The 25118-nt window shown below is 43.8% G+C and overlaps 1 protein-coding gene across 4 annotated transcripts in view; it reads right to left on the bottom strand.

The window, feature by feature from the left end:
* DNM1L (dynamin 1 like) overlaps nucleotides 1-25118 on the bottom strand; it is a 50268-nt gene that overhangs the window by 15302 nt on the left and 9848 nt on the right. For 2 of the 4 annotated variants that reach the window (XM_066633327.1, XM_066633329.1), the window contains exons 2-9: nucleotides 16397-16544; nucleotides 10535-10573; nucleotides 8916-8962; nucleotides 7318-7389; nucleotides 6107-6193; nucleotides 5193-5355; nucleotides 1200-1320; nucleotides 433-564 (exon numbers count right to left, since the gene is read on the bottom strand). In XM_066633327.1, coding sequence (XP_066489424.1) covers nucleotides 433-564; nucleotides 1200-1320; nucleotides 5193-5355; nucleotides 6107-6193; nucleotides 7318-7389; nucleotides 8916-8962; nucleotides 10535-10573; nucleotides 16397-16544 — 809 coding nt within the window. The remainder of the gene's footprint in view (nucleotides 1-432; nucleotides 565-1199; nucleotides 1321-5192; nucleotides 5356-6106; nucleotides 6194-7317; nucleotides 7390-8915; nucleotides 8963-10534; nucleotides 10574-16396; nucleotides 16545-25118) is intronic. The other 2 variants (XM_066633328.1, XM_066633330.1) reach the window with 1 other exon arrangement.

The raw sequence follows: 25118 nt of genomic DNA, 5'->3' as shown, positions 1-25118 counted from the left end.
ATCTCAAAACATACCATCTGTTACACTCAACCTGTGCAATCCAGTTAATTCATCTAGTCAACCCAAAATTCAGCACAGAGGTGCTTATTAGGGTTACAGATTCAACTCAAAACTCTACCATGAAGTGTAGCCATTCAATCATTCTACTTTCGGCATCTTTAAACAGAGCAGGGAGAAATCAAGTAAAAGTTGGCCATCCACTTAGGAAAAATGTGAAATTCTGTACCAATCAATGGACACCTCACAAATAGACAGCTTTTCATCCATTCCTTATCCACATGAGACTCAAAATGGCAATCGAAATTGAAATATCAGAATGTCACTACACAGCCATTCCATAAAATATCAGCATCATGAGCACATGGAAAGCATCTAGATAAAACTGGAGAAACATCGACATTTGCAGTTCAGGATCAAAGAAATTTCTTATACCTGTTGAGTGTTCTAGCAAGGTATTTTGTTCCATTCCTGTTGGCCAAAGAGGGATACTTCTTCTGGAGGAAGGCATATTCATCACGAATCGAATCAGCCACAATCTTCTTATTATTAATATCTAATTGACTCCTAAAAATTAGGGGGAAAATTAGCTAATTATCATGCATGTTGCAGTTTAACATTTCATACTTACCACTTTATTCAACTGGCCACATCTTTGGGGTTTTATTTCATATTCTGCTCTTGTTGTCAAAAATATGATTAACATACTCTACAGGGCAAAAGTGCTGCTTCATGGATAAACCACATAAACTGCTTATAAAATAGTGCACAGCATGGAGAAAGTGGATAGAAAGACATTTTTCTTCCTCTCCCTTTACATTAGAACCTGAGGGTCATTCAATGCAACTGGTTTCAGGAGATTCAGGATGGACAAAGTCTATGGAATTCACCACCACAAAATGCCACCGGCTTAGATGGCTTTAAAAAGGAATTGGACAAATTCATGGAGGACAAGCCCATCCCTGCCTACCATCTAATCATGATGGTTACATGTTCCCTCCAAGTTCCAGAGACAGTATGCCTCTAAATACCAGTTGTAGGAGAGCTGTGATGGGAGAAGGTTTTGACCTTCTCTCCTTCTTGTGGGCATCCCAGAGGCAGCTGGTGGGCCAGTATGAGAAACAGGTGGACTTTTGGTCTAATGCCACGGGTTTCTTCTTCATAGAAAGTTTTAAAAACTCATGTGCTACCTCCACACTTACCTGTTCACAACACCAATGATGCCAAGTTTAACAGGTATCACTCTTCCCATGAGTACATCCATAGCATCAGTACCAGCATCCATAAGGTCCAGCTTTGTGATAACAGCAAGGGTGCGCCGCCCTATCAGAATGGCAGGAAAATTCTCATGACACATTAAGCTGGCCACTTATCAACTTTCCAAAACAGGGAAAAGGCCACTCGGAGGGGGAAAAGGTGAAAAGTTTCCCACTGAACCAAGCAGAGAAGAGAAATTAACTATTCAAAACGCACCAACTCTCAGGCTAATGGCAAGTTGTGCACCATCGATGAAAGTGTCGACCCAATGTGCAGCGGCATTGAAGAAGGCCAATTCTATGCTTGGGATAATTAGGAAGGGTATTGAGAACAAAACGGCTAATATTATAATGCCGTTGTACAAATCGATGGTGAGGCCACACCTGGAGTATTGTGTCCAGTTCTGGTCGCCGCATCTCAAAAAAGACACAGTGGAAATGGAAAAGGTGCAAAAGAGAGCGACTAAGATGATTACTGGGCTGGGGCACCTTCCTTATGAGGAAAGGCTACAGCGTTTGGGCCTCTTCAGCCTAGAAAAGAGACGCCTGAGGGGGGACATGATTGAGACATACAAAATTATGCAGGGGATGGACAGAGTGGATAGGGAGATGCTCTTTACACTCTCACATAATACCAGAACCAGGGGACATCCACTAAAATTGAGTGTTGGGCGGGTTAGGACAGACAAAAGGAAATATTTCTTTACTCAGCGTGTGGTCGGTCTGTGGAACTCCTTGCCACAGGATGTGGTGATGGCGTCTAGCCTGGACGCCTTTAAAAGGGGATTGGACAAGTTTCTGGAGGAAAAATCCATTACGGGGTACAAGCCATGATGTGTATGCGCAACCTCCTGATTTTAGAAATGGGTTATGTCAGAATGCCAGATGCAAGGGAGGGCACCAGGATGAGGTCTCTTGTTATCTGGTGTGCTCCCTGGGGCATTTGGTGGGCCACTGTGAGATACAGGAAGCTGGACTAGATGGGCCCATGGCCTGATCCAGTGGGGCTGTTCTTATGTTCTTACCATTTGATTACGCATGTAAATACTTCCAACGAACAAGAAGACTCTCTTTCTCTACGGCTAACTGTGTGAATGCATCTTACAAACCCAAAATGTTCCAGAATCAGAAACTATTATTCTTCAAGAGGTTTCATCAGAAAGTCAAGCAAATACAGGCTACTAAAAATAGGTGAACTATGACATTTTAAGGGCGAATTCTTCCCATTTCTCCCTTGGAAGAGAGGGAGGGTTGCACATCACTCAAGCAATGTGAAAAATTAAGAGCAATCTTCATAACTAACAAGGAGCTTGGAGAATAGAAACAGTCTAAGAACATCACTGCCTGTAAACAAGAGCTACTATCACACCACTGTCTTTGCCCTGGTAGACATTTGTGGGTGCCTGCTCCCTCTCTGTCTCAACACGGGGTGGGGGGGAACCTCAACCTGATATGGTGATGGGAAGGACATATTGAAGGGGAGAAAAATGGAAGAGACAAAGGATGCTATTTATTATTTATTAAGGGATCTTTACAGAAGGGAGAACACAGGGACATCTGGCTTTGTCACTCAATTCAGTGGTGACTTTCCCATTTGCCATACTTTAGATCAGGGATGCCCAAAACCCAGCCATGGCCCTTGAGGACTCCCAATCCGGCCCACGGGGAGTCCCCAGTCTCCAATGAGCCTCTGGCTCGCTGGAGACTTGCTGGAGGCCCTGCTGGCCTGACACAACTGCTCTCAGCGTGAGGGTGACTGTTCAGCCTCTCATGTGAGCTGTGGGACGAGGGCTTCCTCCACTGCTTGCTGTTTCACATCTGTGATGCAGCAGCGGCAGCAAAGGAAAGGCTTTGTGCAAGGCCTTTTATAGGCCTTGAGCTATTGCAAGATCTTCATTTGTATGTTCCATCTCTAATATATTCATTTATGAAAATGTATTCAAATTTGAAATGTAAATTAATTCTATTTTTCCCAGCCCCCGACACAGTGTTGGAGAGATGATGTGGCCCTCCTGCCAAAAAGTTTGGACACCCCTGCTTTAGATCAAGCCTCACCTGGGAACTCAAGGCCAGCACTCTGCTATGCTTTTCTGGGGAAGCAGCTGTTGACCCAAGGTGGTGGTATCTTGGGAAGATAATAGGGAGCTGGGGCTAACAGCATGGCTAACAGCCCCCAGGGGCCACCTGAGCTGCCCTGGGTCTTCCTCCTGCTCCTCTCTTCCCCCAAAGACTTCTCCTTTCACTATCCTTCCAGCCTTCTCCACCTGCCTCTTGTGTCTCCTGGCCTCTGGCTTCCTTCCTTCACACATTGACAGCCACTGTCCTCCACTTTTCTTCACCTCTGCCACTCTTCTCCTTTGTCTTCTACAGCCTCCTCAGGCTCAACCCACTTTCATCCTTCCACCCCTCACTACTCCACTCCTTCCCCGCTCTTACTTTTGCTCTCACCTTTGCCTCCTTCTCTACCAACTCCAGCTTTTGACTGGCTCAGTTTTACAAGCTCCACCCTCTGCACACCACCCCAATCACTAGGAAGCAGATCAGGTTGCATTTGCTCCCGTGAGACATTAGAGTCAAACGATGACATTATCAGTGGGAGAGACAGCCAGAAGCTTTGACCCAGTGCTGCTATTTATGGCATCTCCAGGGGCCATGACTACAACTTCTCTCTCGCTCTCACCAAGCTGCTAAATATCTTATTTGGAAAAGTTTTTATTCGCCCGAGACTTTTTTTATCAGGTAGTTTACAGCCGAGCTATTTTAATACTTTTAGCTGTGCCTTGGGCACATCTATGGAAAAGTGGGGTGTAAAGGTTTTTAAAAACACTAAACAATATTTATATTTATAATAACTATATATATTTATATCGGTTGGCAACCTTCAGTCTCGAAAGACTATGGTATAAGCCTACAGCACCCGATATTCCCAGGTGGTCTCCCATCCAAGTACTAACCAGGCCTGACCCTGCTTAGCTTCCAAGAACAGACAAGATTGGGCATGTGCAGGGTAACAGTCTGGTCCAACAAGAAGCTGACGGAACATACCAAGATCCAGGTCTACAGAGCTTGCATCATGAGTACACTTCTGTACTGCAGCAAGTCATGGACTCTTTGCACACAACAGGAGAAGAAGCTGAACGCTTTCCACATGCGCTGCCTCCGATGCATCCTCGGTATCACCTGGCAGGACAAAGTTCCAAACAACACAGTCCTGGAACGAGCTGGAATCCCCAGCTTATATGCACTGCTGAAACAGAGACGCCTGTGTCGGCTTGGTCATGTCGTGAGAATGGGCAATGGTCAGATCGCAAAGGATCTCCTCTATGGAGAACTTGTGCAGGGAAAGTGCCCTACGGGTATACCACAGCTGTGATACAAGGATATCTGCAAGAGGGATCTGAAAGCCTTAGGAATGAACCTCAACAGATGGGAAACCTTGGCCTCTGAGCATTCTGTTTGGAGGCAGGCTGTGCAGCATGGCCTTTCCCAGTTTGAAGAGACACTTTGCCAAAAGACTAAGGCAAAGAAGGAAGGCCCATAGCCAGGGAGACAGACCAGGGACACACTATACTTGCTCCCAGTGTGGAAGGGATTGTCACTCCCAAATTGGCCTTTTCAGCCACACTAGACACTGTGCCAGAACCACCATTCAGAGTGCAATACCATAGTCATTTGAGACTGAAGGTTGCCAACATTTATATCTCAGTATGACTCAGATTGATCAACGTAATTTAAGGCACTCTTGTCTTTAGCTTGAAAACCTTCAATGAGATACATATGAAGACATCTTGCCAATATACCCTTCCTTCAAATATAAGTCACAATTTCTAAGAATAGACGGTACTGTAAATCCAGAGCTATACCATCAAATGTGTTGTAAGAGATCATTTCTTAGAAACCAGAAGACAGGCTAACTGGAATCTGCATTTTTCCACTCACCATCTGGATCTACCTCCCGTGCTATTTTCAGTGCCTCGGAGGTGGCCATATCTGTGTTGGCAGCAGTCACTGCCAAAATAATTGAATTTGGGTTACTGATAAATCTAAGGATTAGTTCCCGGATCTGGATTTCAATATCCTTCGGTTGATCACCCACAGGGACCTGTGAGGGGGGAGAAATGCAACCAGAGAGTGAAATTTGTTTTTGTACATCTTTAAATATATATATATATATATACCAGGTAACAGAACTGCATATGCAGTCAGGGTTCCTAAAGTACAGCATCAGGGTAGTCCCAGAAGGAAGGCAACACAAAGCCAAGAAGGTAACCCAAAACAGGGAGATTATGCAACAATGGGAGCTACTTGGCTCTCAAACTTCCAGCTAAGTTCATGGTGCTGGATCAACATGAAGGTGGGCCAGAGTTGATGTGGAAGGATAAGACGAATGGGGGTTGGGGTGGAGAGGTATAGCATGGAGGAATGAACAGCGAAATCTCGGCAAGAAATATTTGGGAACTCCTGCTATACAGTATAAATTGCATACAGCACTGGCTCCAGAAGTTCGGAGGCCCTTAGACAAGATACTCCCCCTGGGCCTACCTTCTCCTCATCACTAGTGTCTGCTCATTTGCCAGCAAGAGGGAAAATAGGTAAGCAAGTGAACAAGCAGGTAGTAGCAGCTCCTCCTTCACACTATCATCACTCATTTACTCCCTCTGAGCCATAGGGGTGAGTGGACAAGAAAGCATGTGGAAACAGTGACCCAGCAATGATCAGGGGGCCTCTGGTGGCAGGGTCTCAGCTGGTGTCCAACCACACCAGCCTCCGATGCCAGCCTTGCTTGTGCACATTTTTGTCTGCCACAAAACAGAACATTCAGAAGTAGCATGGCAAAATTCATTCCTTCTTACCTTTGTCATTCCCGGCAAGTCCACAAGGGTCAGGTTGACAACGTGAGGAGAAAAAATCTTAAGATGGATAGGTTCGGGGCTGATCCCCTAGAAGTTCACAAGAAAAGTAACCAAGAATCATTACAATAGCACTTGCTTGTGTAGCTGTAATTACACGAAATAAAAATTAAGACCCCCACTCCCAAAACTAGCCCCCGAAACAAGTACAATTATGCCACTGAATCCAAACCCCTTTCCACTGACTTCCATCCCTGCCCTTGTTCAAGGACTCCATACAAAAAGCCTCTCTCTGAAATTTGAACATCTAGCCATGATCTGGCTTTAAGCCATTGCTGCCCAACATTGCATATTCACAACAAGGATCAAAAGCGTAAACCTGTGAGCCTTTCAGAAATGGATTAAGCTCAGTTCAGTTTCCACTCAATTCTGGTCCCTAAATCAGCAGGGAAACTTGTCCAGTGCTTCCACTGATGGCCAAGTTTACAGAATAAAGCAGTGGTCTTGCACTGACAGAGTTATGTGAGAAGATTCCCCCCAGCCAAAGGCCTTAGATATTATGAGCAGCAACCTTGGGGTAGATTATGCCTATCTGGAGAGGGGAATTTTAGAAATGCATATGCTTGACTTACAGTGCAATCCTAACTTGCACTGGAACAGGCAGGCTGGCAAGGTTGAGCTGTATCCAGCACAAGTTTTAGGCTATCTGAGACTTGGCCTGGGGCAAGGGGAAACTTTTCCCCTTACCCCGGGAAGAGCCACAGCAGGCGCAATGGGGCTACTCGAATCTGCACCACCTAAATTGGTGGCGCAAATTCAAGCAGCCTGGAGCTGCCTGGACATCGGGCTGCGTTCCGGCATAAGTGGCCCCCTCCCACTCACTGTCCCCCCCAGAACACCAGCCATTTGCCCTCCCCCACCCCAAAACACCTCCCTCCCACCTCCTCACACCCCTCTCAGACTCCTGCGCCAGCCAAGCTTGGTTGGCACAAGCCTATCGGGCCCTGGGGCTCCCACTGGCCTCTCTCTCCTGAGAGTAAAGTGCTTTATGGCACTTTAGCTACATTATTTTGCTGACACAAAGGACTTGCACTGGCTGAAAGGGCGCTCTGGATTGCGACCTAAATCATGCTAGTTTGAGTTATCACCCAACCAGTGCCTCTGGAGTCATTATTCAAATAATCTCCAATTAGTTCAGCATCACAGACACTCACCTTATTATTCCCTGAAATCCTTTCAGTTTCATTTTCTATTTCTTGTCTAATTTCATCAAAGTCTGTGTAGAGCTGAAATTTTAAAGGGGGGGAAATGCTGAACACCTTCTGCAGTGTGTGGCTTGACTCACTTGCACAAGTTAGAGTACCGCTCTCTAGAATCTTGGACCAAGATCCAGAGGGCAGCAGGCAGGGAAAAAAATGACCACCATGCAGTTCATGCACAGATGTGCAAGCCCACAGATGTGTGCACAATCTTTGTCCCAAATTTGGCAGTGGGAAGTTGGCATCCAGATGCACAACAGTTTCTTTATGGAAAATGCTCTTGCAAGCTACTGGCAAGGGAAGTAGCTGCATCACATTCAGAAACCCTTTTCTGCTCTTGCTCTCTGCTGAGAGCACAACGTGGTCAGATTTCTCTGTGTGCTCGCACAAGGCCTGCCTGTTCCACAAGGGGTGGTGATGGCTTATTCTTCATATTTTGTGCACATAAACCTCTGCAAATAGAGACACATGTGCACTCACAATACGGGCATGGACCATGCCACATGCACTAATACACTTCATGAGGTAAAAAGTGAGACTGAAGGGGCATCCTTTTTTGCCACGTGCACTGCATCAGTTATACTAGCCACACAAGACTGCCATAGAGACACACTAATGCATGCCTGCTTCATTCTTTTGAGGCCTAGCTTCTCCCCAGGCCAAGAGAACAAAAGGGGTCTCTCTTCTGAACATTTTGCTATTGGTTCCGTTTAACAGTGGCATCACTAGGGATTGCGTCCCCTGATACAGGAGGCCAGTACATCACCCTATGATGGGTCTCTGATCATGCAGGGGGCGAGGCAATGTCCCAGGCAGTGGGCATGGTGATGTACCACTGCCCCACCCCCACTGGTTTTTTGGCTATAACTTTTGATAGAAGGATATTTCAACTTGATATGTTTCATCGTATTCTGCATGAAAATACACATCAATTGATATATAATGTGATACTATTATTTGAAAATACCAAGTTTTAAAATTTTTTGGCCAGTAGTGGTGTCACCCCGTGTGCATCACCTGGTGTGGCCTGCACCTCTCTAGCGACACCAGTGCCATATTAAAAATACATTCGACGAGCCACATAAGTTTAAGCCCATTATGCCCAATGTTGCATATACTCAACAGGGACCAAATGTGTACACCTGTGGGCCGGGCAGAAATGGGTGAAGTCTATTATTACATATTTCTATCCCATGTTTCCTGTCCAAAAAGAGATGCTCAGCAAATTTAATTCAGACCAACATCAAAATTTATCAAATCTTTCATCAATTTGTCATCAAAATTTATCAAACCTTTCAAATCACAACATCCATAAACCATAACATTCTGCTAGGGACCATGGCTGCTTCTAATAGATTTGGAAAGAAATAAGATACAGGCTCAATTCAGACATTTGTTTAATTTATTTAAAAGATTTATATCTCGCCTTTCCTATGCTGAAGCAAATGCTCAAGGTGGCTTAACATTAACACCAGACCATGGTTGAGGAAGCTTAACTGTGGTTTTGCTTGACATATGCATCGACAAAACATGGCTTTGCAACAAAGATGTACCTTGGCTTTGGTGTGGAGAAATTTCCCCCATTCTTCAGTATCAACCCCTGGAAAGAGATAGTCGTGGTATGAGACAAGAAGCAGGGCAACTCATGCACATATTCTCAGTGTCAAATACAATCTCCTGACTGAGTTCTTCTATGCTCAACCTATATTTTGCAAACTGAAAACAACTGTATAAGTACCTTTAGTCAAATGAGTGAATGCATCCTTCGACAAGGACCCAAATAGGAAGCATGCCTTGAGATGGCTGCTGCTGCTTTTATGTTATTAAAATCAGGCAGAAGCTGGAGAAGGCTCCAAAGGAGGACGGGACACCATCACGATGCTACCTGCCCTGAGCAAGACAGAACTGGAAGTGGGCAGTGGCCACCCAATGGGGAAGGACAAGTTTTAACAACACACGGTCCTGTTTATCAGAGAGCAAGTAGGAATGCCCTCCTTCTTGGTCAGAGAAGATATCGGAGAAGGTCAGTTCGATAAAAGTCAAGGAATTTCAGACCCTGGTCAACAGTATGCCCAGTTTAGTCAACTATATCCTTGCCTTCCAGAGACCAGTCTGGACCCTTCCTTCATATAATCTTGTGGCAGCAGATTTGGCCTTTGCTGGTGGGAGGAGCTCTCTTTCAAGAAAGAAAGGGTAACTGTGTGTGTGTTCTCTAGAGACTGTGTGTGTGTGGTGCAAGCACACATACCCTGTTTACATGCAGTGTGCTAATTCTCATATGAATTAGCTCTTAAGAACAAAATGACTTTTAAGGCAGATCTTCAGCTTTGGAGGTACCTCATTTTTAGATTACTTCAGTTTGGGGAGGCCTGGCAATCACAGGGTTGGGTGGTCTGCAAGGTGGTCTCAAAACTCAGTATCTTCACAGCATCACTGTGAGCTGAAAGGTTGCTAGAGGGGTATGCCCCTCCAGCCCCTTTGCTCCACTTTTTCCATTGCAAGCTGTAGCAATGCTCATCCCAGGACAGCAGGGGAATGGAAGCACAAAGACAGTACCCAGCAGGTAAAGTGTCTCCTGCATTCTGTTCCCTGCTCCAGACCAGTTATTAAACAGCACTGGAATACTTTTCACTATAGCCAGTAGAAGTTCGGGACAGAAGAGCCACTAAACCCTCAATTCCCGCTTGACACAGAATGTAGCAAGGACCTTTTCAATCCTTTTGGTTAGTGGTTCACTGCCTTATAGTATCATGCGTTCTCCAGTTCCACTGTTTTTCATGTTTAATTAAGTAAGACTAGCAGTACTCCTCTGGAAACCATCTCTCTCTTTGCTGTCATTTCCAAGACACTGGCACTATTACAGGTTTAAAAGTACAACATGGCAGCAAAATAACAGTGGCAGTTAGGATGAAGCTCAATGCTGCATTGAAAGCAATTAAATCTCTGCATTGCACTCTAATTTGACACCAAGGCAGAAAGGAGGCAACGACAAAACAAGCCAGCGGGCTCCCCAAAACCACAGCTATTTAGCATAGCAGCAAGGGTGTAAATGTGCAAAAATAAAGACAGCAGGCAGCACTAAAAGTGGCGGTAATAAAAGTGGCATGAAATGCTGGTGGCTACAATAGAGATGCATGCAGTGTCTGTGTTGGGAGAAAAGTGAACGGGAAACCTTTGGAAAGGTGCCTTGAATGTTTCCACATTGCGGGGTCTGCAGTTAAAAAGAAACAGCATTAAAAGTCATTACAACCTGGCTATTAGTTGAAAGATGCGTTTTTTCAGGTTTATTTTTTTCAAAGACTATTTAACATTCCTTTTTTGGTTAGCAGATCTGCAGGAGTTACACTGCGAAGACAGAAGTACATGCCAGCCAGCTGAGAAATTCCTCCATCATTAAATGCACACTAATTAGAGTCCATATAAAGCCAGTCATAACAAAAAGCAATATACATAAAGACAATATAGCCATACAGATTACCTGATGCCTTTACCATGACCAGTTTGCTCACTCTAATTAGCTTAATGTCAGCTAATGTCCAATTAGTCAGCATTTCTCAATGTTTGGTATCACTTCACATGCCCCACCTATTGGAAAGATCACCGGAAGTAACTGGTGATGATGTCATCACCAGTGATTATGTAACTGGTGATGTCATCGTGTTACTTCTGGATTGGGAGGTTAGATGCAACACAAAGAACACCGGTTGAGAAGCTCACGGGGGTGGGAGGGCTTTTTCAAGCACATGAAAAGCCCATGCTGGAGCTCCGTCCACCAAGCCGTCACTGCTTTTCACATTGTGTTGCTGGTCTCGCTGCCAGGCAGCAGGGATATGGGGGGAGGGATCCTGTGCATACCACTAGGCACCACGTCAGGTACTACCAGTGGTAAAAGTATCACTAATTGAGAAATGCTGGCTTATACCCCAACATGAAGAAACACCGTTTGTAAACAGGTGACAATCATTCATTTGAAACAAAAGTAGTTGGAAGCAAATCCAAAAAGTCATCCTAAGAAGGGAAAGTTTAAGGATAAACTCAATTGTGGAAGGCAGAAAATCAGGTAGAGGACCCAGTATGGATCAACATTTAGCACACGGAGAGGTTATGTGCTATGGAAAGAACCTGGACTACTCTCCTGAGAGGAGTCTGTACTGCTTTTACACCCAGACAGCACACACTACACACAAGATGCCATATAACACCTTTAAGTGCATTGGTTCTTGGCTAACATCACAGTAATCCAAATTAACATTAACATTTAATGTTAATGATTAACATTAACAGAATAAAAAACCCCAGAAATATGGCAACCATTTAATTGTCTTTTGGACAAACTGTGGTCATGAAAATGAATTTATAAATACAGCTACGGATGTGGAAAAGACATTAGGTAATGTTTATCTCAGAATCTGTATACATCCTGTATGGTTTGAGCGATGGAGTAGACTATGTAAATGGCCTCATTTTGTGGAAAAACCCAATAAAATATAGTAATTTAAAAACCTGCACGATGCTTTAACTCTTAGAGTCTGAATTTAAAGTGCTGCAGTGAACACTTAATTCAAGCTGCAGCTCAGCTTAATCTCTTGCTCCAAGTTTATTGCCCTTGGCTCTGAACTCCAAATTATTCAATTCTAATTTTAAAAATGGCACCTTTCGTTTGCGCCTACAAATAAGAGCCAGGAAGAAAAATTCTAATGTGTTCCTGAACTGTCACATATTTCTCCCTCTTTTCTCCAGGAGGATGAGCTACAAGATGAGATCCTCAGCTGCCAGGCCTGGTTAAAAATTAACCAGGTCAGGCATTTCATAAAAGTTCTTTCAACTGAATTAGCAGAAGACTAAAAAACCAACACAAACACACACAGTGTGCACTTGTTCCTACAGAGTGACTAATCACAAAGTGCTTGAATGTGCAACCCAACGGAGAGGCAAATCAACGCTTCCCCTGCCAAACCTCAACACACCCCTTCTCATTAATAATTAAATATCCCTAAGAAATATGTGCAAGTGTGGACTGCGTGCATTAACAAAAGAACATACAATATGCACATGTGATCACACCATACATTTGCCTCTTTTTATTGTATGACGCTGCTATGTTGCCATGCCCATCCCCTTATTTAACAAGTCCTGTTTTGGTTTGTTCTTGCTGCACATGTGGATAAAGCTGCCTAAAACATACAGCCACATACAGGTTATATCACATCTAGTTAAATTCAAAGCTCACTTGTAATCAGGAGGGAGGAAAAACACTGGGTGTTGTCTTCCACCATCATCCCTCAAGATTCTCCCCCACATGTCTTCTTCTAGTGAATGGTTAAACTGGGACCATTCACACCTCCCTGCTACAAGCAAAAGGCAAGGGACAAGGGAGAAACAAGGAGGAAGCACACAAGCCCAACTCCAGATCAAGAGGAGAGCATCAGGTAGGGGTGAGAAGGTAACACCCAAACAAATGCAGTATGCTGTGAAAACTAGCCTTGCAAGCCTATTGGTAATTTTCTTGAACCTGGAAGTCCAAGGGATGCAGCAGTGGCAAATAATCCCTGTTCTCAGCCTCTCCCCAAGTAATGGGAGGCCAAGCACAGAAACCAACTCCCTGATGCCACCTCCCTTGGACCTGGGGGCACACAAGAAGTGCCTGCAGAGAAAGCCATGGTGCTGCAGGTCAGGCTGTGCAAAGGCAGTAGAAGGTCATCTGCCTTAAAGATGAAACGGAGACAGAGCTGTGCATGCTGCCTGAGACATCAACTGTCAGGACATGCTCTTGCTCTCAGGCTGCACTGTGTAGCCGATCCAGAAGAGGAGCTACAGAAAGAAAGAATGAGCCAGTGATGAACACATAAAAGGAACACAGAGTCCAAGAGCATAGGAGAAGAGTCTTGAGTTGCACTCATGCACAATGTTTTCCTATGTGACCAGACAGCCTCTTTTTTCCAGGCTTCTCTTTGTAATAAGATCATCTTTTTCATAAATGTAATAATACAGAGCTTGCCCATTCAAGTCTGCACAGGAAAAGGAAATGGCAGCCTTCTACAATCTCCAGATGCGAGAATCATCTCCAGGTCCCACCCAGGAAGGGCAATCCATGATTATCTAGTGCCTTTATAAACAAATTCAGAAAGAGAGAAGAGCAACACAGCCACAGATAAAAAATTTTAAATAAGAAAAAAACCACGGAACGGCCTCACATAAACCCACTTTTGTTGTCACAGGGCTTATAGCGCTTTAATCATTGCTTAGAAAGACAGAACTTAGCAAGTTCTAGTGTTCGAACTTTGCTAGTGTTGCTCAAGTGTTGATGCCACACATGGGCTATCTTCAGCACAAAAGCACGGAATAACATATGACCCCAAATTTTCACCACCAGGAAAAAGATCACTCCTTCCTGCACTCTAGCTTGAGATGAAGATCATTTCATCTGCCTTCTCTCGGAATGTAGGAAGCTGTCTCATATTGAATCAGACACTGGTCCATCTAGCATGCCAACTAGAAAATGGGGCTTTGTGGCCTCAGGTAGGGGGTTGTGATGTCCCCACTCTCTTGGACACCTTTGTCCACAGGGAGACGTGTATCTAGGAGGCCACACAAGAATAGAAAGAGTTGTAAGGGACCAACAAGGCCATCTAGTCCAACTCTGCCTGTAGCAGGAAATCTTATAAGAAGAACCCTGCTGGATCAGGAAAAGGCCCATCTAGTCCAGCCTCCTGTATCTCACAGTGGCCCACCAAATGCCCGAGGGAGCACACAAGACAACAGACAATCTGCGTCCCGGTGCCCTCCCCTGAATCTGGAAATTAAATCAAGATGAAAGATTAAATCCAGATGAGATTACAATTCCAGATGAAATTAAATCTAGATGAGATTAAATCCAGAGATGAGAAGAGATGCTCTAGGAAGAGAGAAATAAAATATGCATTTTTCATCTTTGCTTTATAAAAAAAATAGCGTCTGATGAGAAGCCTTATGTTTACAACAGAAAGATATGGCAGGTATGGCAGAAAGCATAGTTATAACAGACAGTCCCAATTCATTTGCACAAAAGAGAGTTATTGGTACCTTGCTCATACCAAGGCCCAAAAGTGGGTCCCAAGACATGAAAAGAGCCAAGACAACATGAGCTTTCTTACAGTATGAGAAAATGCATGAGACACTGACCTATATTTTCATTCAGCTGCATCTTACTCTCTAATGGCTCACGGGGCGGGACTAGCTCGTAAAGAAAGCACTACTATCACAACACAGAACTCCCCAAGTCCCAGTTGTTATCAAAGGCAGCTTTAACAGGGAGTGTTTAATAGCCTGGCTGCACCTCTCTGTTGGCCAGAAGTTATTGGATTATCCATGAGAAATACGTTTTCCAGTAATCCAATATAAATACATCATACAATCAGATATTTCACGGCCTCAAGATTTAAAAAAGGATATCCCCTCCAGGGACTTCATGTTAAAGGAGTCTTTAAAAGGGGATTGGACATATATATGATGATCATATGTAGTCTCCGAGTTTTCAAGGTAACCTATCTCTGAATGTCAGATGCAAGGGGCATGATGACAGGATACAGATATCTTGTTGTCGAGTTCTCTCCAAGGCATATGGTGAACCATAGTGAGATACAGGAAGCTGGATCATTTCATGTTTTGCATTCATTTTACCTAGGAGGTAGAAATCTGTGATCCTTTCATTATTTTCAGAATCCAATTGTCAATCATAGCTCCAAAAAGAGCAATAATTAAAAGGGCATGCAAACTAGTCATGCCACACATGTGACTATCATCAATTTATCAGTGGGGCATAATTAGAAATGTTCCATAATCTTTCCCCCATCCCCATAAAAATAAGGCAGTGGTTCTCAAACTTTTAGCACTGGAACCCACTTTTTAGAATGAGAATCTGTCAGGACCCACCCGAAATGATGTCATGACTGGAACTGACATCATCAAACAGGGAAATTTTTAACAACCCAAGGCTGCTTACCCAGGATAAGTCCCACTGACTATCACTGTTAAAAGCATATACGTAGTAGCCTGTTCAAAGTACAGGTCTAACACTTCCCCAAATGTAGTCATATATCATAATGGCACCAAGTCTAATATATTAAAAATAAAAATACTGAAATAAATGGGGGCCCAGCTGAAATTGGTTTGTGACCCACCTAATGGGTCCTGACCCACAGTTTGAGAAACATTGTCTTAAGGGAAAGGTTCACCTGAATAAAGGTTCCCATTGTCTTAAGGGAAAGGTTCAAAGAACAACAGAGACTATATTTCTTTTCTTCCCCAAGAGATAAGCAGAAAGCACCACTAGAGCCCAGAGCTTCCGGCTCATTAAGACAAGAGACTGATCTCTAAACACACTGCCCTTCCCAGGGTAAAGAACATCTGCTATAGGTTCCGAATCATGAAGACCTTCTGGTTATTCCCACAGATCTCCTTATGCCTTCAGAAATCCTGTGATCGTATTCAGATGAAATGCTGTGCCACGGTGTAGCAGCTAGGAGCACGAACTGTGATCCACAAGGTCCAATCATCTCAGGTTTGGCAAGGTGGCCTTAGGTGAGCTACTAAACCCTCTGCTCTTTCGCACACACCTGCTCCACCTGCCACATGGGGATCAGACCCATCATTAGCACCCTTGGGTAAATGCCACTGATGGTGAGCCTCCCCCTTACCAGCTGTCACCTGATACTATGCATTCCAAGACTGGAATGTGTGCCATTTTGTTTCCTCAATGCCCAGTTGAACATGGTTAGTCAAAAAGAGTAAATGATGTCTGCATGAAAGGCAAGGGAAGCAACTTTTAATTTAAGGATTGTCACATAGAAAGTATAGGCCCACTACGTGACTCCATTTTGTCAGACTCTCATCAGGATATACAGAGGGAGAAAAATGCCACAAGGACATAAGGCATGACACACTTCCAGTGGCTTCTAAAGGCTAAACACTGGCTGTTTTTTATGTGATTGGATGAGACTGGCAAACGCTCAACCATTTCTTCTGGAGGATCAAACCCCAGAGGAATAGCCCTTACCATTTTCATCTCCAGCTGTTTTCCGACGGTCTTCTGCTGAAACGTGCACCAGCTGCAGGATGAGTGGTCTCCGGGTGATGATCCCAGTGCCTCTGGGGAGCAGGTCCCTCCCCACCAGACTTTCCAGCACAGAACTTTTACCACTGCTCTGAAAATTGAAATAAGAGGCACAGGACTCACATATTCATTCCATATTAGTCTTTCGCCATTTCAACAGTCGTCAACAGTTACACTGCAAACAGCCACTGCAAATATTGGTCAGTGATTTAACTTTCATCCCATAATAGAACTTCTGTTCATCTCCTTGCATGAGAACATCTAGTATGCCAAGGCAAAAAATTTTGGTTAGGCTTCTCCCAGACATACTAACTTTCCACACTGCGGGGAGTCTTTAACTTGGGAGAAGAGTTTGAGGTTTATTTGAACACAGGATCTTTCTCTGTAACACAGGAATATTGTCTACTATCTCCTGGTGCAATCATTCCCTTCTACACATGGTTTGGGCAGCAGGAGAGGAAGTGATCAGCTGGGGCAGAGAGAAGTGGAACTGGCTCTAGGACAAGCAAGGAACAGGTCAAAACAAAGGAAGAGTGATAAATGGGCACTAAAGCAGATACGCTATAACAGGTAACTAATTCTTCTTTATAATTAGCAACTATAATCTTGAAGCATCTTTGAGACACCAACAACCAACCATCCAAGAGCAACTCTGACATCTGAGAAAGACGTAAGCTGAATTGTCTTGACGACTGCAATCTCTAAAGCACTTATTCTCAAAACAAGCCTAGGAATACCAGGAAGCTACTGGAATACCAGGAAGCTACTGGAAGCTATGACCAAAAAAAACCAGGCACACAGCAAAAAGGATCAAAGCCTCTACTTGGTTAAGTGGCTGGATGTAGCTAGGAATGTCATAATGGATGGTAAGACTGAATGAATTCACTTTCATAACCTAGCCCAGGGGTGTCAAACTCGCTTCATACCAAGGGCCGAACAGCATTCATGATGCCTGCTGAGGGCCGGAAGTGATGTCATAAAGCAGAAAGTGATGTCATTATTCAAGATACGGGAGAGCCAATTTTCATGTGGGCTGCACTTTCAGCAGTAAGATCTCAGCACTGCTCAGACACTGAGCGCCTGAGGGCGAGATAAAAAGCTTCCGCAGGCCGCATCCAGCCTCCAGGCCTTTTGTTCGACACCCCTGACCTAGCCTATCTCAATAGCTAAGAATTGGTTATAGTGCTGTATAATATGAAAAAGATTCCTACAATGCAATCCTATACAGTGGGCCTTCGGTATGCATGGGGGATCTGTTCCCATAACTCCCTGCAGATACCGATTAAATATGCAGAGGAGGGGGGAGCACAACAAAAAGTCAGAAGTGTCTTTCCAAAGCATCTGGGAGGCCTTCTGAGGTATAGGGAGCCCATGTGCAACCTCCCCATTCCTCAGAATGCCTCCCAGATGTGACTAGAAGGCACTCATGTCCCCGAGGCCCTCCAGACACAGGCTCAGCATCCCAGCTGAGTGCCAAACCCACAAATAAGGAGGACCCACTGTATGTGTTTACTCAGAACTAAGTGCCACAGGGCTTACCTGCTAGTAAGCATGTTCAGGACTGCAGCCCTAATCCTTGAAACATACAATCCCAATGTATCTTAGAATTCCTATTTTACAGAAAAGGCACATGAGCTTCTGAAGCAGAAGTAGGCTTTAGCCATCTAAAGATTCTGGACCTATGCTGCCCTCTGATCCTTATCTCGATTTACATCTGTCAGAGGGACCTTGTCCTGGATTCCTTTTCCAAGAGAGAAGACGCTGGACACACAAGAGACTAGGAACATGGCTCACACCACTGCAGACCAGTTCTGTGAAAAATCCTTTCACAGAGAAACCCACAGAAAGCCCTGCTCACTCATTCTTTGCAGGTTAAAACCCTGCTATTTGTGAGTGCTTTACAATCTAATCATAACAACATAAGAACATAGAAACAGCCCCACTGGATCAGGCCGTAGGCCCATCTAGTCCAGCTTCCTGTATCTCACAGTGGCCACACCAAATGCCCCAGGGAGCACATCTGATAACAAGAGACCTGCATCCTGGTGCCCTCCCTTGCATCTGGCATAGCCCATTTCTAAAATCAGGAGGTTGCACATACACATCATGGCTTGTACCCCATAATGGATTTTTCCTCCAGAAACTTGTCCAATCTCCTTTTAAAGGCATCCAGGCCAGATGCCGTCACCACATCCTGCGACAAGGAGTTCCACAGACCAACCACACGCTGAGTAAAGAAATATTTTCTCTCGTCTGTCCTAACTCTCCCAACACTCAATTTTAGTGGATGTCCCCTGGTTCTGGTGTTATGTGAGAGTGTAAAGAGCATCTTTCTATCCACTTTATCCTTCCCATGCATATTCTCAATCATGTCCCCCCTCAGGTGTCTCTTCTAGGCTGAAGAGGCCCAAATGCCGTAGCCTTTCCTCATAAGGAAGGTGCCCCAGCCCAGTAATCATCTTAGTTGCTCTCTTTTGCACCTTTTCCATTTCCACTATATCCTTTTTGAGATGTGGTGACCAGAACTGGACACAATACTCCCAGTGTGGCCTTACCATCAACTTGCACAACAGCATCATAATATTAGCTGTTTTGTTCTCAATACCTTTTCTAATGATCCCAAGCATAGAATTGGCCTTCTTTACTCCCGCTGCACATTGGGTCAACACTTTCATCGACCTGTCCACCACCACCCCAAGATCTCTCTCCTGATCTGACACAGACAGCTCAGAACCCATTAGCCTATATGTGGCATTTTGATTTTTTGCCCCAATGTGCATTACTTTACACTTACTTACATTGAAACGCAGCTGCCATTTTGCTGCCCATTCTGCCAGTTTGGAGAGATCCGTCTGGAGCTTCTCACAATCACTTCTGGTCTTCACCACTCAGAAAAGTTTGGTGTCGTCTGCAAACTTAGCCACCTCACTGTTCACCCCTGTCTCCAGGTTATTTATGAAGAGGTTGAAGAGCACTGGTCCCAGGACAGATCCTTGGGGCACACCGCTTTTCACCTCTCTCCATTGTGAAAATTGCCCATTGACACCCACTCTATGTTTCCTGGTCTTCAACCAGGTCTTCATCCAGGGGAGAACCTGTCCTCTAATTCTCCGACTGTGGAGTTTTTTCAGTAGCCTTTGGTGAGGGACCGTGTCGAATGCCTTCTGAAAGTCCAGGTATATAGTGTCCACGGGTTCTCCCACATCTACATGCCTGTTGACCTTTACAAAGAATTCTAAAAGGTTTGTGAGGCAAGACTTACCCTTACAGAAGCCATGCTGATTCTCCCTCAGCAAGGCTTGTTCGTCTATGTGTTTTGAGATTCTATCTTTGATGAGGCATTCCACCATCTTACCCGGTATAGATGTTAGGCTGAGCACAATCCTAAGCACATATACTCTGAAGTAATTCCTACCGAGTTCAGCAGGGCCTACTCCCAGGCAAATGCATACAGGACTGCAGCCCAAATCACAATCTAAAAATTTATGAATTGATTTTAGTCTCTGATCTTATTGTTCACTAATGTTTGTTTGTACTTTTTTACTATAATTAGTTATTTAAGTGTATGCTCCTAAGCCCACCTTTTCCTCCATGTTGTAAATTTAAATAACTATTTTTTAAAAATATCCACACCAAGTTTGCTTGAACTCACATATCCAGTTCATGAAGTCTTTACCCAAAACAGCCAACACAGCTGAACAACACAATCCTATGTGCGCTTAGTAGTCTCAGAGAGACCCCCAAGTATTACTATGCAAAGGATCAAGCTGTAAACTTTTTATTATGGATCTCCCACCAACTCAAAACAAACAAAAATTACATCAAGTGGGCTAATAGAGCTGTAATAAAATGGGACTGTGCCGAGATATTTGCTTCTAACTGATAATCCTGAGGAGCGGCTGCTCTTCCTCAAAACCCAGACCAGACCAGACCAGACACTGTCTGGTACAGACTGGTACAGAGAAGGAAGCAGGGAACTGAGGTCCCTTGAGTCAACCACCCTCTGGGAAATTCACCTGGTTAGCACCACGGAAAAATCATTTGTGAAGTTAGTTAAAATCAGCACAGGTCTTTTATATTGCCAGGATGAGAATCAAGGCTACAGTGCTAGATTTCATACCCCACTTTTCAGCCAGGACAGGCTTCCAAAGCAGTTCACAATTGAAATAAAACTTGCAGAAGATGTTAAAGGAGTCTGGCTCCAGATGGACTTGGCGACTAGCCAATACTGAAGGTGCCATGCTAAGGCAAAAGGCCTTCTGTGGTTCTGTTTCTGGTGTTAAGTCTGACACTAGTGACTGTGTGTTTTATTTTATGAACTGTCTTATGAGGTTTTGGTTTTGCTATTTATAAAAGAAAAAGAATTATAAACATTATGACAATGCGTGCCAAGCACTTAGTTTTTTAAAAATCTGCTATTTATCCATCCAGGTTTCCACATTCCAACTCTCCAGCACGAAAAAGACAGGCACTTACTACATCTCCAGTTCCAGAAAACAGATTTCTAAGACAAGATGCCAACGGGGACAAGGTGCACAACCCACAACAAGCCTGAGGCCATGACAGGAATATCTTTGGCAAGGTATCTTAGCCAAGTCAAGCCTCAGAGGCCTCCAATTCTTTACTCTAATTATCCTTTAAAAGCTTAACCAAATAGGTTTCCTTTTTCTGTTTATATAGCTAGCAACACAGATAGCACACTTTTAATAGCAGAAAGTTGCTCAAAATCAACTCACTCCTAGGTGACGTTTTTTATGAAGCACACGTCATTCTCATTCCAGTCACCTATACACAGAATATGCTTTCTAATGCACTTTTTGGTATACACTGTTTTTCTCACAATAATGCAGTCCAATTTTAGTCTCCTACACGCACACCCCAAATCAGATTTTTTAAAAATTTGCAATCTGTACCTTATTATACCATTACCTTTATCACTTTGAGAACTTTGGTTCAAAGTGGGATATAAATAAGATGCAATTTCTCCCAATTAGTGACACCATGTTCCTAATTATACTTATTCCTGAATGATCAGCCACACACTTTTGCAATAATTAACAAACACACCTTATACCAGCGATTCTCAAGCAGTGTGATGTGGCACATTGATGTGCCTCAGGATTTGGGGGTCATTTATTAATAGGGAGATGTTGGCCTCCACTTGCAGCATGGTGTGCTGAGTCAATTCTCAAAAAACTGATGGTTGCTTTGACAATTTTAGTCAGTGTGCCCTGAGATGAAAAAGATGGAAAATCATTGCTCTACACTTTCCACGCCGCTAACAGCCTTTTAAAGAACAAGGTCTTCACTAGAGGTATCTGCTAATGTCATCAACCATATAAAAATCTTTCATATCTTCACTCTAGCCCCAACTACATTATAGCATCACTAGGTCAACATACGATGCATATTACAGGTGTGCATCACTTAACCACAGGGATACATTCTCCTATCCTGTTCTTATGTGATTAGGTCATTAAGTGATCATTCAGCCCAAACAGCCTTTGTTGTGTAAACAGACACTCCCTGCCAGACACTAGCTGGCAGCACAGGCTACTGGAGACTGAGTGCTGCTTCTTTGCATTAAGAGCCTCTTTGGGCACAATCCTAAGTAGGTCAACTCAGAAGTAAGTCCTATTGTGTTCAATGGGACTTACTCCAAGGAAAGTGAGGTTAGGATTGCAGCCTTTGTTGTGCAAGACTGCTGCAGGCTATGGGGTACCTAACTGCCTCATTAAGAGCCTCTTGGTTGTGCCTTGACCACCATCATATATGCAGTCCATCGTTAAGCAGAAGGTTATTAAGCAATGCATACCTGTATTGTCAAAGCTGCAGGAAAGTTATAGACTTAACACTGTCTGGCCAGGAACCTTCCTGAGCAAGCTTCCAATTTCATTCAGCGTATCACAAGTAGCAATGTCTTTACAAACAAAATTGCTTCCTTCCACACTATACAGGTCAGTAACATGCAAGTAACAAAATAAAAATACAGAACTGAGGACATGAACCACCAAGCAATCAAAAGCACTGTTCGATCAACATTAAGGAACAGCACCACAATCCGCAGTCAATAAAAAACAAATGTCTAGACATAATTGCATGAAAGAACAGCTAATGGTCCCCAGATTATGCCAGCGGTTTGCAGCATCATCCTTTGCAGCAAGGTAGGGGATGGGAAAGCTTATACTAATAAATTGCATGCCATCTTCTATCACCCTAACAGCATCCTACTACCACATATGTTTCGGATGCTGGAGACTCAGCAGTCCTGTCCCCACTCATCCCATCTCCAGGGAAAACTTGTTTCTGTCAGTTCCTAACAGCACATCTGATAATCAAGGCTGCTTCAATGACTCATGCTGACTCAAAAGAGAAGGCTGGAGGCAGTCAAGACTGGTACAAGAACCCACCAGAATGAGCTATTAAAACCAAACCGAATAATGGAGTATTCCATGATCCACTGGTGACAAGGAGTGCCATGCGAACATGACCAATCTTTGTCAATGCCATGAATGTCCTACACATGCTCAAGGAGACTGACATGCCTTGCCTGCAAGAGGTTCCACGCGCATATCTGCCTAATGGGACCAGAACACAAGTGTACAACAATGAGGAAGAAAGGTTCATCAACAAGGGACTTCATTCAGCTTTCTCTGCGTAAACAGGAAAGAGCACTAGATCTCTCACACACTCAGTGGGACTCCCTCAACCTTAAAAAAACCAACATCATGCACATTAAATTTTCATCTGTGTAGAAAGTAGGTGAAAAAGCAAGACAAGATCCTCTGTGCAATAGTGCCTCAATTTGAACTGAGATATGCTTTCCAAGTAGGACTAAATCATGTCTCAAGAGAATAAAAACTAGGTCACTGAACTTTGGCAGAACACATTTCAAGGAAAAGCAGTCTCCGTGAAGCATGAAGCAAGGAGAAGAGTGGGGGAGCACTTAAGACATTTAACGCAAAATCAGGCCGCATCCAAGGATAACAAGCGATTCAATTCTATCAGTGTATGAGAACAAACAAATCCTGATATGGTACAAAGAGACAAAAAGAATATAAAGGAAAAGAGCCAGAAGAAAAACATCTACCAAAAAATGAAACGTGAAGAACATGGCACCATTGTTAGTCAGGGTTTGGAATAAGAGTGCAGGGCCAATGACCAAACAAGAATCTCCATTTCCGTGTTTAAAGCTTCCAGCCTTCACACTAACCACAGAGTAAATACATCAATAAGAGCCAGAAACACCATGGCAATCACTCTTTCACTATTCATCTTCTCCTAATCACACATAATTCTGCTTTCATCTAAATACAGTGGTACCTCACATAACGAATGCCTCGTGCACCGAAAAACTCGCAGAATGAAAGCGTTTTGCGAAGTTTGGTAACTCGCACAATGAATTTTTATGACCCATGCTTCGCAAGACGAATATTTTTGATTGTTTGTTTTGGTTTGTTTTAAGGGAGGATCTTCATGTCAGTTTATGATCCCGTTCACCCTAGTAAGGGGAGGATCTTCATGCCTGTTTATGATCCCGTTCACCCTAGTAAGGGGAGGATCTTCATGTCAGTTTATGATCCCGTTCACCCTAGTAAGGGGAGGATCTTCATGTGAGTTTATGATCCCGTTCACCCTAGTAAGGGGAGGATCTTCATGCCAGTTTATGATCCCGTTCACCCTAGTAAGGGGAGGATCTTCATGTGAGTTTATGATCCCGTTCACCCTAGTAAGGGGAGGATCTTCATGCCCGTTTATGTAAGTAAGTCCCATTGTGCTTGCTCCCAGGAAAGTGTGCACAGGACTACAGCCTTCAAGCTCCCCACTCAGCATCCCCCGTTTTTGAAATCCTCAGTACAGTATGTATGCCTTTAAAGAGCACTTAATAAACACTTTGTAAACCAAATTCGACTTTGTTCTGACTTTTCTTGCCCATAGAAACGCAATAATTAAATTTCAATGCATTCCTATGGGAAAACGCACTTCGCAAAACGAAAAACTCGCATAACGAAAGGACTCGCGGAACGAATTAATTTCGTTATGCGAGGCACCACTGTATTCTATACGCTCCCACTACTTTCTCCCCGCCATACTTGACCTAGGTTAAATTTTTGCCCAGTCCACAGATGTACACATTTGGTCCCTGTTGTGTATATGCAACATTGGGTAGAAATGGCTTAAGATAGGAATGTGCGTATACGGTATCCGTTTTCTGAAAACAAGCTACAGATTTCTGAAAAAGTTTATTCCAGTCTGAATACCACTGCCAAGAAAGACACATGGCAAGCACATGGAAGTTGCTTCACATCAACGGATGTATTTATTATATTATTTCCCATAGCCAAATGACTGCATTCACACACAAGGGCAAACCACATGACATTACAAGCACAATCCAACTCAAGCTCGCATGGTTCTCCATGTGTGAGAGGAGAATTGGAAGCTTCTCTTTCTGGTTTGCAGCCAACCACAGTTTGTCACTTCGGCTAAAGGTTTGCATACTATGGTTTGCATAAAGAAGGATCAAACTATGGTGTGGAATCCTGACTTGTGGGCAAACCACAACTCACCATATTTGGACAAAGGGTAAACCACAGTTTAATGCAAACTAGAAAAGGCCATTCCTAATCTTCACTCCATGCATGGGGAGCAAAGAGTCCTCATA

The sequence above is a fragment of the Tiliqua scincoides genome, chromosome 7 (assembly GCF_035046505.1).
Source record: "Tiliqua scincoides isolate rTilSci1 chromosome 7, rTilSci1.hap2, whole genome shotgun sequence".
Classification (NCBI taxonomy): Eukaryota; Metazoa; Chordata; class Lepidosauria; order Squamata; family Scincidae; genus Tiliqua; species Tiliqua scincoides.
This window is presented reverse-complemented; position numbering and strand designations above follow the sequence as displayed.